General features: G+C 38.5%; 1 protein-coding gene across 1 annotated transcript; it reads right to left on the reverse strand.

Moving 5' to 3' along the window:
* Nucleotides 1-4,399: 4,399 nt before the first annotated feature.
* LOC115753006 (protein REDUCED WALL ACETYLATION 3) lies at nucleotides 4,400-12,359 on the reverse strand. The gene is made up of 16 exons (XM_030691470.2): nucleotides 11,960-12,359; nucleotides 10,568-10,659; nucleotides 9,190-9,327; nucleotides 9,047-9,103; nucleotides 8,787-8,859; nucleotides 8,284-8,442; nucleotides 7,582-7,731; nucleotides 7,222-7,477; nucleotides 6,550-6,665; nucleotides 6,381-6,467; nucleotides 6,142-6,230; nucleotides 5,983-6,045; nucleotides 5,820-5,876; nucleotides 5,363-5,459; nucleotides 5,109-5,267; nucleotides 4,400-4,877 (listed from the first exon to the last, which is right to left on the reverse strand). Exons 1-16 carry the CDS (start codon nucleotides 11,990-11,992, stop codon nucleotides 4,872-4,874), a joined length of 1,632 nt encoding a protein of 543 aa, XP_030547330.1. The 5' UTR covers nucleotides 11,993-12,359; the 3' UTR covers nucleotides 4,400-4,871.
* Nucleotides 12,360-14,541: the final 2,182 nt, after the last annotated feature.

Genomic DNA, 14,541 nt, shown 5'->3' on the forward strand with positions numbered 1-14,541 from the left:
AAATTAATTTCAAAAAAATTGTCACAAACGTAATAGCTTAGATTTTTCGTGGTATTAAAAAAAAAAAGCGAGCGATGGTGGCATGAGTCATTTCATTCTCCCTTTGGTCCAATCTTGTTGAAAAGCTAAAAAGAAATTTCCTCCCCGACATCTTTCTTTTATTCTCAAATGAATGTATTTCCCAACATCCACTCTTTAGTCGGGTCCTCTTGAAATGCTTAAACAAATTTCCTCTCCAATATTCACCTATTAATCTCAATTTGTTTCATAAAAAATGAATAATTTGGATTCATTAAAATGATCTTTGTATTACTTAAAATAATTAGTTAATAACAAATATTTTTAATGTCGACAACAATTGATATTTAAATATTTTGGTCGATAATGAAAATAATTTTTTTCTTCATTCATTTTTGTACCCAATAGAATCTATCATTTTCAAGAAAATATTGTTCAAATCATTCATTTTTCAAAAAACAAACGCAACCTAATCTCAAGAAAAAAATTTCTCGTAAACATACTTCATTTAATCCCATCCTCACGGCAAGCTCAAAGAAAAGCCAGTATTCTTGGAAAGCCGAGACAAAATTCCTCCCCAAATCCTCCCTTTAGTCTCAAATCCTCTAGCAAGCTTAAAAAAAAAAAAAAAAAAAGGTATCATCTCCAACATCCTTCCTTGAGTACATTCCTCTTAGAAAGCTTCAAGAAATGTCTTCCCCAACATCCTCCATTTAGTTCAGCCCTCTTAGAAATCTCAAAAACAATTTTGTCATCGCGAGGTTTGGATCCATCACCCTAGAATCCTTAGAACCACCTTGCCTACATGTCCAATTTGTGTAGGAAGAAAATTTTTATTTCGTGGAATTTAGTATATGATTTTGAGGGACTTTTAGGTAAATAGTTTTTCATGAGTAAAAGCAATTTGGGAAAATTGTCAGAAAAGACCTAAACCTATTGCATTTTTGCCATTTCAGTCCTAAACATTTTCTTTTTATTGTGCCAATTCGATTCTAAACCTTTTGTATTTGTGTCAATCGGTCTATCTAGCCAACTTTGGCATGCCGCGCCGACGTGGATACCGGCCGGTGCCGACGTGGATAACTCGTAATAATATTTCACACTTTTTCAAATTCGTTTCTTTATTTGTCTTTTTTCCCTTTTTTTTTCCGCTAAAGGAAGAAGAAAGGAAAAGAAAAAAGGACAGAGAAAGAAAAGAAAAAAAAATAACTTGAAAAAAGATTAAAATATGACTAAAGATTTTTTGTGCCAGAAACAGTGCTCACGTAAACGTCGGACATCGGCCGGCCAAAATTGGCCGGATAGATTGAATTGGTATAAATACAACATGTTTAGAAGCGAATTGGCACAAATACAAAAAGTTTATATCTAAATGAATAAAAGTGCAATAGATTTATGACTTTTGCTTTTTTACAATTCTCCCAAAGTAATTTCAACTTGTTAGTAATTAATATTTGTTCTGACACCATGAGTTGTTGTTCCATTGACAAGTAGAGGTGTCAAACGGGTGGGTCGGGTCGGATCGGGTTTGTGTCGGGTCGAATATGGTCCGACCCATATTGACCCATATAACCCGTTTTGACCCATTTTTATACAATACAAATTTTATGACCCATACCCAACCCGACCCATACCCAACCCATATTTCTTAAGCGTTTCCTTTTTTTTTTTCCCCTCCTTCCTCCCTCCTCCCTCTACGACTCCTCCTCCCTCCTCCGCTTGAGGCCGGCGACCTCACGAACACTCGAACAAGCGGCCAACACATTCACCATCGTGACCCGATTCAAGTTTAACTCGGACAGCAACATCCGCTCGAACGCCGTCAAGACATCACCGAACCTCCTAACCTTCGTGTATGCAGTGATGAGGAGCAGTCCACGACACAACGTCTCTTTGGGGCATTTTATCGAACATCCGGCGGAAAAGTGTCGTGTCACCGCCTCCAGACGCATAAAGATTGAACAGCAAATTCCGGACGAAGATACCCTCGAGATGGCCAATCTTGACAATGTGGGTATGCACGCGGACACCCTCTCTGAATTCCCCTAGAGTTGGCTAGCGACTTGAGGAGGAAAGGGAAGGTGAAGTTATTGGGATGGATGAAGTTCTCGTGTACGTAGGCATACACCGAGAAAGGAACGTGAGGGTTGCAGGAGAGAGAGAAGGCTCTGATGAGTGTGTTGCAGATGAAGACATTGGGTCTGGGAGGTGGGCGAAGAAGGGCAGAGCCAGGTGGGAGATGCCGAGAGAGTGGCAGACGGTGATGAGGTGAATGTGTTGGCCGCTTGACCTACAGCTCGGTCGATCCGAGCTAGAACGAGCTCGCCCGAGGCCGGCGTACTCGGTGTTCGCTAGATCCCCCGCAACCTTGAGCTTGCCCGAGGCCAGATAATGGGCATATGAACCATATTGCCGGCTCTATTGAAAAGTAAGTATTCATACATCATGCAATCAAACTAACATTTTCTTTGTGGCAAATAACTTTTTTTTTAATCGAAAAGTAAATATCTATCTATTAGTAGACGATAATGTCTCCAAGTAAATTAGTACTTCCCATGAGAAAAATTAACAGTTAAACTATCGGAAATTAACTGTGGTAAAAAAAAACCTCCATTACAAACAAATAACTTGTACATAAAAGTGAAAATACCACCAAAAACCCTAAACTACTCCCATTGTGATAAATTTACCCTGATTTTTTTGTGATATCAAAAACCTCAAAATATACCGATTGTGACACATTTACTTTTTGTTATGACACTAAAACATCTAAACTCGTATCATTGTAACACATTTACCTTCTAGTTAAAAACAGCAGTTAAAGATCTGACGTGAATCTAAGGTGGCGCTGATATGGCGCCACGTAAGCGCCACAACAGCAAAATATTAAAAAGAAGAAAAAGAAAATCTAAAGTGACTATTCAACGTCCTCAACGTCCGATCGTCCGTCCGCTGCCCACTTCTGTTTGGATGAGCTAATAAGAGAGCCACTCACCTTCTCTACGTACTGCTCTCTTGTGACCAATCCAATCGTCTCCTTCTTGAACGCGATCTCGAGAATCTAACATCGAACGATCACCAATTACATGGAAACGCAAAGAAATGAGCTTCCCAAAACCCTAGAAAGCAAAGGATGCGGACCTCGGAAGTACCGGAGCCGAATTGGAGGAGGCCGGGCTGGCCCATGTCGGAGCCGAATTGCAGGAGCTCCTGGAGCCTTCGGTTCTCCTCCTTGAGCGTCTCGCAGCACCACTTCAATTACTCGATCTGCTTCAATTTTTCGTCCTCGCTCTTCTTGTGTTTCGCCAAAGCTAGCTTCTGCAAAAGACACCCCCATAAAAAACAAAAAGCAAAAGACAAAAACCCCAAGCCTGTCGACGAAATTGACAACAATACTTCATTTCTTTCTGAATCGGACCTCGAAGCTTGAGTGTGGTCAAGCGAGGGAGCCACTGGAGGTTTAAACGGAAGTGGGCAGCCGACGGACGAGTGGTCGAGGACCTTTGAGGTTGAAGACGATGAGCAGTGACTTCAAATTTTTCCTTTTTTTTTTTTAATGTTTTTCTGACGTGGCGCTTGCATGGCGCTATATCAGCACCACCTTTAATTCACGTTATATTTTTAACTGTTACTTTGACTAGAAGGTAAATGTGTTACAACGGTACAAGTTTAGAATTTTTAGTATCACAATAAAAAGTTTAGGGTAGATGTGTCATAATATGTATAGTTTGGAGTTTTTGACGTTATAAAAAAAGTTCATGATAAATATGTCACAAGGGACATAATTTACGGATTTTGGTGGTATTTATCCTAAAAGTAAATTAGCTATTGTAGTAAGCAATTTTTCACTTGTTGATTAGCAACAAATTTTTCACATTGAGAACGCTTACCATTCAATCGACTAAGACTATAAAGTTCTTTATGTGATTATCAACTTCTGCCTATGAAAAGTAAATTCCAACCTATTGATTGTGGGTAACTTCACGTTCACAAAGTAATTTCCCATTCAAGAGAACCAGAGCTTTTGTACTTACTGATACTTTTGAGTTTTTTTTTTTGGTCATAAGATTGACTTAATAATAGTCCTATAGAAATAGTGAGATTTCCAATGCGAAGTAGTTACTCGATTATAAGTTTATAACCGGTAATTCGCGCTAATAGATGTTCCCCCGTTTTCTGGGATCCTGGAGAACCGCCCCTTCAGCAATGAACAAACCAAATGCGAAAGTGCTTGCTCAGTTAACATACACGCCCTGCCCTGCCTAATCATTTCTATTGCCAGTTTCGCATCATGAGGCATTCGCAAGGTGCGAAGTGAACAATGCAGTCGTCTCGACGCAAAGGTTGGACGAGTGATCCAAAACAAGATAAAACAAGAGTCTGCGAAGAATTGATGATTTCAATCGACCGATTGCAGGACGGAGGAAATGAATTCTTTTAAATATACAACCCCGTAGCTCCACAATCTCTCGAGAGAAACTAATTCCCAATTAAACAGGAAAATAACAAAAATCATCAGGAACAAAACTTAAATCGGATTAGCAGGCGCCAGAAAACTTGCGCAATGTGGACCCACAATTGTGTTGATAGTAGACCTAACGAATGATGGGTGACTCGGGACGTAATTCTAAAAGGCCACACCAGCAAACTATTATCGCAATCGCCTTTTTCCTCTATGACATGTCATATTTCCAGGTGTGAATTCACACTACCATTTTGCATCTTCGTCGCAGCATCCCAGGCAATTCGCCTGAAGAATTACCAGCGTCGTCTTTTTCCCACATGCTTATTTGCTTCATCTATTGTGTTGCGTTGCCTCCAGCAGCTAAACTTTACAGGTTTTCAATGTTTGTTCAGGCCTGTATAATGTGGAAAGACATGAGCACAATTCGGAATTATAACAAAGACTGCATAAGATTGACTTGTATGGGCACATGTATTATGTTGCTTCGATGAGACTACTCTCTGGACCTATTGAATGGTTTAACTTTAATCCTACAGCGTTCCCTAAAGATCAGACCCCAAAATATCTTTTTTGTTTCCTTCTCTGTGCAATATTATTAATGGAAAAGCATAGGAAGAGCGCTTACGGGTGAATGCGGGATCTGAAGAACAATGAAGGAAATGGAATACAGGGCTACAGAAATGCCTATGCCGGCAAGAAAATTGGACAGCAGCTTCTTATCGTCTTTTGACGGTACAAAAACTCCCTTCAACGTATTGGTCAATATAAAGATACGATGGGAAACCTGTAAACGCAAGTAAAAGAAAATTCCAAATTGTTAGATCTATTTGAACAGTCAAAAAAATTTTGTATTTAAAATTCGAGAGAGGCAAGGCCTACAAGAACATATATCGCAGTTGTCAGCATGAAGTTCAGCATAGGATAGTCCGGGATTAGACAAAGAAGCCATTTAGGCTGTCCATCTGGCACGTTTGATCTGCATAAGAAAACACAAAAATTAGAAACGCACCTAAAATGATGGAAGAGTGCAGACATACTTTTATCTTTGGACACTTGGAAATTCCTACTCATATAAACAAATAGTTTGCTTTCCTCCTCCACGAGGAGAATGAAACAGCCATAATTATTTCTTTAGGTGATTCTTTTGTATTTGAATCCTTACTGAACTTTATCATGCAGCAGTAGCTTCAATAAACCACAATAGACTGTCTCAAGTTTACAACCCAATGAAAAGATAGAAGCATTTACAAGATCAGAGCCACAGAAACAAATGCCCAGAAAATTCTAAGCATACGGAGAGCGCACTCAGCAATGGACAGAAAATGACATTACACACCTCAACCAGATGTGGAACTGGGAAATATATGTCTCCAAAGTAACCTTGCCAAGCCACCTATAAATACAAGAAATGCAATTAAAAAGGAAGCGATTGAAGTGTTGTGTGTGCACAGAGACTTTTATCCTTTGTTTATCCAGATTAAAAGATAAGTTGAACATACGCGAGGAGAGTCAACGAATAATTCCGGAGCTGCTGAGTGAAATTTCGCAAGCAAATGTATACCCTGAAAGAGGTAAAAAGTTATTAGAGCATGATAGAGAATAGACAGAGAGACTTGTAAATGCTCGAGAGAGTAAAAGAATGGCAACTCGACACCCACGTGATAGGAATCCAGGATGTGTAAGGGTGGAGCTTGTTGTATGTCACTTTATCCAGTTTGTAGATATATTCATACCACAGGTAACCCACCTAAAAGTTAACCGCATTAGTCAACTGACCAAAAACAAAAGCTGCAAGAAAAAGTAGCAGCGCAACATGAATCCAGTTTTAACTAGGAAATATCAACAAATAGCTGCTAGGATCCTAGGATGCAACAGTGATTACAATAATTCAACTCACAGATAAGGCAACTGCAACGATGCCTGATTTTATTATGACCTTTCTCTTGTTTTCCAGTTCCTCCAGTTTCTCCATCCATCTCTCAACCTAAATTGATTAAAAAGAGCTTCAAGTCTGAAACTTCCAAAAGAACGAGACCTAGCAACCTAAAAACATAAGTAGGCATTACCGTCGGATGGTAATAGGCATATATCATTCCAATTATCCAAATGTAACGATCAAGTCCGGATCTAAAATGCCATTCGTGCAATCGAGGCAGATCAGGTTTTGCTGGATCAGTATATCCTGGCAACAACAGAAACGGCATGATGCCATCAAACAGTCACAGAGGGAAAGGGCAATTAACATTCAACTACTCAGATAGACACACTCTGCTCAAGATGTAAGAAATGCATGACGAAAGCCAGAGTATACGAATGCATAAAGATAATTGTATTATGTCAAGAAAAACAACATTTTGTCGAAGACTTTACGGATGACTATTTTCAGGGCAGCCTATGGTTCTTTAAAGATCCTTTGATGTAATCCATATACCAAAAATCTCTCCACTAATAACAATGAGAGCCTACAGCAAGCATACTGGTAAAGAAGGTAAAAAAACCTACTTCAGTCCCTAGTAAAATTACTCCAATTCCAACATGAACATTATGAAAATACTTTTTTTTTTGTCAAAAGGAAAAAAATATATGTATATACAACACACACATATATCTTTCACTGTTCAAATATCTTTCACTGTCTAAATTTTAGCATTTGCAGCTAGAGAACTCTAAAGTGTGTTATCTCAACGATATCCCCAACAAAGGCAAAAGAGAACTCAATGGAAGTCGTTAGTACCAACCTAATAGCAATGTTAATGGGGCCCAGAGAATTTCGAATACACCTGGAATCTCCCATATCAATATAACCACCAGAAAGCAAGCAAATATCTTCGCAATAATGACCGATCTTATCTCATTATGCTGGTGGAGAATACCCAAGGCTCCATAAACCATAAGAGTGAAAAGCGTGTGCATAGGGCAGATGTAGTACAGCATGTAGTCATTGTTGAGAACAATGCAGCAAAATATCACGAAAAAGTTTAGTCGCCACATCATCTGCATGAAATTGATAATAATTCACAAACATGATGGAGTTCAGTAGACTAAAGGCAGTTGAGCAAGTCAAGGCAGTAAGAAGATTAAAGTTAAGCAATGATGACCTGAGCAAAACGAGCAAGACTGAAATCCTTCCTAATGTAATAATAGGAAAAATTGCCAAATCCCGTCATCCAAACATATGCAGCAATAAATACACGGATGGCGTTGTAAATTTCTGCTGCTGCAAAGTAGTGATATATCAAAAAGAGAACCTGCAAAACACAAAGGAAAAAGGCACGCGATATTAAAATAAAGCCCTCCGCTTCCTTCAGGTAAGTGATATGTACATTCATAGAATCACGGGAAAAAAAAAAAAATCAAGTGCCCTCAACAATGAAAAAAACCACAGGCACTTATAGATTGACTTATGAACAATGCATAAAACCCAAACATTGGCCTGGTTTACAAAGCTTAGCCAAATCTGAAGTGCATGAAAGTACATTAACAGATATCAAGAATGAAAAAGCATATTTTGAGCTAAGAATTACCAGATAACATGCTTCTTTACTTATCACAAATCGCCATCTTTTTAGGTGTAAGCTTACCTCCACTTGCAAATAATTCAGTGAAATTAACAGTGGCATGGTTGGGAGTCACAATCAGCCAATACCGATGCCATAGAGCAATGAAAAATTTGACTTCCAGATTGTACCATCTTTATTTATATATGAGTTCCAGATTGTACTGTTTCTATTTATTAAGAACTGAAAACAATGCATCATCTTAATCTGACTCAGACGCAATAAACCTGCAAGAGAACTTGCCTGCATCCATCCTTTCCATTCCTCAGTCTGATGCCTATTAAGGTAAAGAATGGATTTTCCAGAAAATGCTGACTTGTCATTATGCTTCTTCAGGGAAGTCATCAGTGCTACTATGATGAGAAGAGCATAGAGAAAGATGAAAAGGTCCCTATTGTAACTCTGTCCAAGGAAAAAAAAAAATATCAGCTGAGCAAGTACATGACACCATTCTACGAGGAAAGTTCAAAAAAATAAGAGACCAACAATACGACTCTCATTGGATATTTCAGGAAAAAAAGTCATTCAGCAGTGCCCTAATTTTTCTATTTAGTAAACATGAGAACTGAATGCTACCAAAATACATGAAGTATATTTCATTCGACCCCTCAAGAAATAAAAAACAAATTATGCACCTCTTTCTAAGATCACAGTTGCTGGACAGAACTACAACTTCAGAAGGTAGAAAAATCCACTATTAGCTCTAAAGATAGTAATATAGCAATAGAAAGCAGAAAAATCATTACCTTAGTAGAATCCCCAAATATATTTGTTCGATCACAGATGTAGAAGTAGAATAATACTGCTCCAAACTCAGACCTGTACAATGTGCATACATATAAGAAGATGCCAAGACAGTAATTACTCCCAAATCAATGTATTCATTCGATCGCAGATACAGAAGTAGAATAATATTGTTCCAAACTCAGACCAATACAATGTGCATACTTAGAAAGAGGTGCCAAGAGAGTAATTATTCCCAGATCAAAAATGCTATTACACTCACATTGCTCTAAGAGTTGCTCGGTTCTCTAGCAAGAAAGAGTCATCCATTGTCAAAAACCTAAAACAGGTTCAGAAGCTATATAGTAAGTAAAAGACCTAATAAATGGGGAACTCCATGACAATACAGCAAAATAAAGGAGGCACCTGATTAAATTTGTTTTAATGGATGAACTATGAAACTTTGCAGAGGCTGATTTGGCAAGGCCTCCTTCCAACAGAACAGCTCCATCATCTTCCTTGGCAGTACCATTGCCCAATTCCTCCAAATTATTGTCTGAGTGGCTATAGCCAAGAAACCAATTATTCAACATTGAAACCAATTCAATAGTTCATGGAAAGAATTCAATAACATTTGAGTATCAGATCATATCAGTATCATTTGCTAGAACTATATCCCACTTTCTATTTCCTATAGAACTGCACAAAGGCATGAGCATGTGCCTACACACATCTCATAGTAGTATCAAGTAATTACAGACATTTCCTCATAGCAGCACCAGAGAAATCACCTGTTACGTGCATTCACATCCAAAATTGTTGCACAAATCTACATAACCCATGAGATGTGTGCAACACATGCTGTTAAATCTTGATATCTAACAGCTTGGTCAGAAAGTCGCCATAGCAAGTCCAAAGGGAACTGTGGAAGGAAATGAATCTCGATATTGAGTGCCCCTGGTGTCCTTGCAGTTACAGAGCGTTTACATGCTATTTTAACTTCCCCTATTCTTTAGGTAGATGGCCACTTGAATAGCCATTCCTATTCCTCTTTCTCCAAATATAACCTAGAACTTGAATTATATGTGCCAAAATCAACTATGAAGAAATTTTTTTTGTAAATGAGTTACCATTACCTGCTTCTTTTTGAATTGCTTTTAATGGTAAAAGACAAGAAAAAGGAGAAGCTAATGCTGCATTAATTTATCTTATAAGGATTATAAGAAAAACGGAAAATTGGGCCAGCTTTTAAGGGGAAAAAGTGAAACTATTCAAAGGACAAGTTGCTGGTTTTAAGATTTGGACATGTTACATTGATATTTCAACAAATGTTATAACTGTAAAACAATATAGTTGGTGATCATGACAACTATCCGTTATACTATTTATATAAAGATTGGAGCCTTGTCTCTGAGCTAATAACCAAAGACACTGCCTTTCGTACCCCAGAAGGACCCTACTATTGTAATTGACTTTCCAACTGTCAATATTAAAAACAATCTTTTTAATCCCTTTCCAATATCACCTCTCTCCCATCTCAATTTTTCTGGTATAATACAAACAAACTATGTGAAGTCACAATGATTCAGTTTTGAATGCTCACAGGTGAAATTCTCTTTTTCTTTGTTTTACCGAAAGTGGTGAATGTCTCATTGCAGACTTCATTTTCAAGAAAAAACAGTGCAAGGAGGAAAGTTAATGAAATAAATAACATGCCAGCTTTAAATTTGGAAGACAACCCAATCATTAGTCGTATGCAATCAACCTTAAGAAAGAGTTCTCATGATGATATTGAACAACTCACACTTTGGAAACCGAAGTGGACTTCCTGAACTCCAGCAATTCTGAATATATCCAGGCGATAAATACTGGGATGATGCCAAGTAAAAAAGACACCTGCAGCATGATAATGCATTAGTGAAACAAGCGTTTTTCTGTGATGCATTAAACTATAGATGCACATACATGGGTGCACATGTGAATGCTGGCTAGATATTTCATTTAAAAGAAGCTTGAATAAACAGTCCTAATTGATGCAAGCAGAATCCTCACCGGGTCCTCAAGCAATTGACTAAACCTATCATATAAATCCTTATGAAGGAGTCTAACACTAAACAGATCCAAAATCAGCTAATAATTTGTTATAGATGAATCTGGCACTAGGATTGAAAACCAATACATGGCAGTAGATGTATGAATGTATTATGATGCTGAAAAACTAGAAAAGTAGCAACCATAAACGAACAAAGAGAATGAAAAAAGGGTTAAATCGTGATATGAAACAACTGGCAGAACCCCAAGATGCCCAGCTCAATCCTTCAAACTTCCCAACATAGATGAAAGACATCTAGCAAATAGGAGGAGGAACGTTGCATATATCATCCTGAAGCATATGTAATAAAATATACACTCTGTAGCAGTACCACACCAGATTACACTAGAAATGGTACTAAGACATTTACAGATTATAAACTGTGCAAAAATGCTCCTAGCTAGAATAATCACACACATTTTCAGAAAGAAGCCTCAGTCCTGTGACAATAATAACACTGACAATAATCACACACATGGAAAACAACAACACTGAACTATAGCAGAACTCCATCGCATGAGAGATACTCAGCAACATGTGGTGTGTGTTTCTGTGACAATAATAACAACATGCTATCGTCTCCCCCCACCCGCCCCCCCCACCAAAAAAAAAAAAAAAAAAACTTAGGACGTGATCATTTCAAGTGGCATGTTATGAATTGGCGCACACCACAATAGCTAAGCTCCAGACCAGCGATGCTCAGTGAATCATGCCCAGAAGGGAAACAAAAACCAAAATTATCCTCTGTCCTTTCCAGGTAAGCAGAAAGCCTCTCTCAGCGGCAGTTCCAAGCTCTACGAGGATCACGTGCGCAGTGATCCACTCAAATATCAGCAAATGAATCCACCACATCACAGATCATGACAACAGTCACGCAAATCCTAACGCAGCTCGCACAGAGCAAGGATCAGAAAGACAACGAAGGATCCACAACACGCGACGAGAAAGGGAAATCAGCCACGACATGCACATTCCACAAGTACGAACTAAGACTCAGCTCCCCGAAGCCGGAACAGGCACCCCATCAACGCGCGGAAAACGACCGACATTGTCACCGAATCAGGTCCCCCGACAAAAAAAAAAAAAATCAAGAGCAACCGCTACCTGTCCAGCCGTAATCGGCTCCGACGCCACCATCCTTCCCCACCCCCAAACCTTCGAATTCCGAAACCGCCGGAATCAGCACCGAGCCGGGGAAAACGGGGAACCCAAAAAACCGCGAATCTAACAGACGGAGCGGCTGCGGCGGCACACCGGCCGGTCGTCCTCAACGCGCCGGGGATCGAGACCGCGAATCGCAGCAGATCCGAGGATGGACAGAGCGAGGACTGGGTGGGATCTTGGGGAGAAGAATCATATACACGAGCGAGCGATGTTGACCCCCCGGAAGTGCGAGCTTCCAACGAATTCGGGGGATTGCTTCAAGGATTGAGCAGGTTTCGGAGGAGACGTCGCTCTCGCCGCTCACCGTCGGTTCGGACGTGTGCGTGCGTGATGATGATGATGGTGGTGGGGGTGGTTGCGGGTCTTCTCTCTTCTCCGTTGTTGCACTGTTCTTTTCATTTAACCATAAATAAATTTATCTATTATTAAAACAATCAATCAATTAATTAATGGATTTAATTGAATTGTGATAATATGCGAGGGGTTGAATCTACCAAACGTGAAGAAGTTGTGGACCCAAAAGGCAAAAAAAAAAAAAACATTCTACGAAACGTGTATTATTGTTAACTTAGGGGTTGGTTTTTGTTGATTTAAGGACGCGGGAATTGTTATTAATTGGCGGATATATCGGAAATTTTATTTGATTCCCTCGTGACTATTTCTTTAATATGGTATATGAACTTATAATTTGTTCAAGTGGTCTATGAACTTAAGCCTAATGTGCAATGATGCTCCCGAACTTTTAAACGGTTCAACGTGATTCATGGACTTTTGGTACGTGTTCAATTTAATCATTAAATTATACGATAGTATTAAATGTCGTCCCTGAAATTGAATTAATGAAAAGATAACATTGAACATTTTCATACATTTCATTGACTAAATTGAATATAAGCCAAAAGTCCGGAGACCAATTTAATAAATTAAAAGTTCATGGAACGAACATTGGGATAAAGTTCAAGGACCATTTATGTCATTATCTCTATTTTTATTGTTTGTATTTTTATATATTCCCATGTACAACACTTGGCTCAAATAATTTAGTACGTTGGCATTCCCATGTTTATTAGTGCAGGTACAACGACCTTTGATGGCGATACTTCCCAATTCAATTATATAAAGTGTTTGGTTTAGGCGGTAAGTTGATGAAAAGTTGACTTTTTTTAGTCACATTTTTTTTTTATTGGGTCGAATAATCACATATATTTGCTAGGTGATTTTCTTTGTCGGTAGGGAGATTGTGGACATTTATGTTTTATACTCAATCCTCGTGGAAACAGTAATGATGCTGGCCAAAAGAAAAAGAGAAAAAGTAACATATTGATGTCTCTCAATTTATTTATTCTCTTTGTTTGTACAATTAAGGATGAGCGGTTCCAACTTCCATGGGGGTTCCACCAGGAACTTACCTGTCGGAATAGATTTTAGAGAACCTATCATGTCACAAGTTCTAGAGCCTACTTAGGTTCCACCAATATTCTTAATTGAACTATTCTAGTGAATCATCAACTTTAATGACTGCCACTTGCTGCTATAATTCACTACCGCAACTCATATTTAGACACACAAATGAATATGAAACACTAATAAAGTAAAAGTATCATTCATAAATATCGTCGGAAATGGAAGCTTAGACTAATGGTTTCGAATTATATACCCATCATCGGATATCATGGAATATCACGGGATCACGCGATTGCATATACTCATTACAAGTTTCATATTCAACCACCGAAAACATGGAACCTACTTGTCAGAACAGGTTGTCCAATTTTTGAAATATAGAACATGCCATGCATACCTTAAGACCTTAAATAGGATAGATTCCCCACAAGTTTGGTTCCGGGTTCTTCCTTGGAGCCATGCTTACCCCGGATATAATATAAAAACTTATAATGCGTTCTTAGCATAATTGAGTGCTACAAATTAACTTACCTGAATGTGGACTTGGCTTGAGACCAATATTCCCTCAACTAATTCATAGATAAAAATATAATCACTTTCCACAACAAAATAACTATAACTACTGCTTTTAGAATATGATTACATTTTTAGCTTTCATTTGCCAAATAAGCGATTCCGTACGACCGTCTTATTATTATTACCTCAAATATAAGGTATTCTTCCTTTGTGCAAAAGATGTAGTGTATATTATCGAATAAAGCAAAGAGGACCTGTAATGTTCGGGGGCACCATCTATACACTTTTCTTGTAGCAACCCGATTTTCCGCCGCAGTAATTAAAGAGATGAATAGGTTAATTTGGGACTTTAATAAATGGCGCGGAGAATTATTGATGAAAGGACAAAGCGCTCGATAATTAGTTTCGGTCCCGTAGAGCTCAATTATGTGGAAAATTAGTATAACTAGTGAGAATTCCACTTGGTGGGTTGAGACACATGGAAGAGTGCATGATAGACAAGTGTTCAAGCTAGGGCGTGCATGAATGACAAATGTTACTCATGCAAGAAACCTCCCACTAACTATATAAGCTTGAATTTCTCTCTCTTCTGTCATTTTTGG

The sequence above is a fragment of the Rhodamnia argentea genome, chromosome 9, assembly GCF_020921035.1.
Source record: "Rhodamnia argentea isolate NSW1041297 chromosome 9, ASM2092103v1, whole genome shotgun sequence".
Lineage (NCBI taxonomy): Eukaryota > Viridiplantae > Streptophyta > Magnoliopsida > Myrtales > Myrtaceae > Rhodamnia > Rhodamnia argentea.

Bases quoted from the DNA above. Each gene is read 5' to 3' on its own strand.
- LOC115753006 (XM_030691470.2), bottom strand. From the start codon at position 11,992: ATGGTGGCGTCGGAGCCGATTACGGCTGGACAG. The intron at 10,660-11,959 runs GTAGCGGTTGCT...ATCATGCTGCAG, and splicing joins AGCCGATTACGGCTGGACAG to GTGTCTTTTTTACTTGGCAT. The intron at 8,860-9,046 runs GTGAGTGTAATA...CACATTGTACAG, and splicing joins CGAGCAACTCTTAGAGCAAT to GTCTGAGTTTGGAGCAGTAT.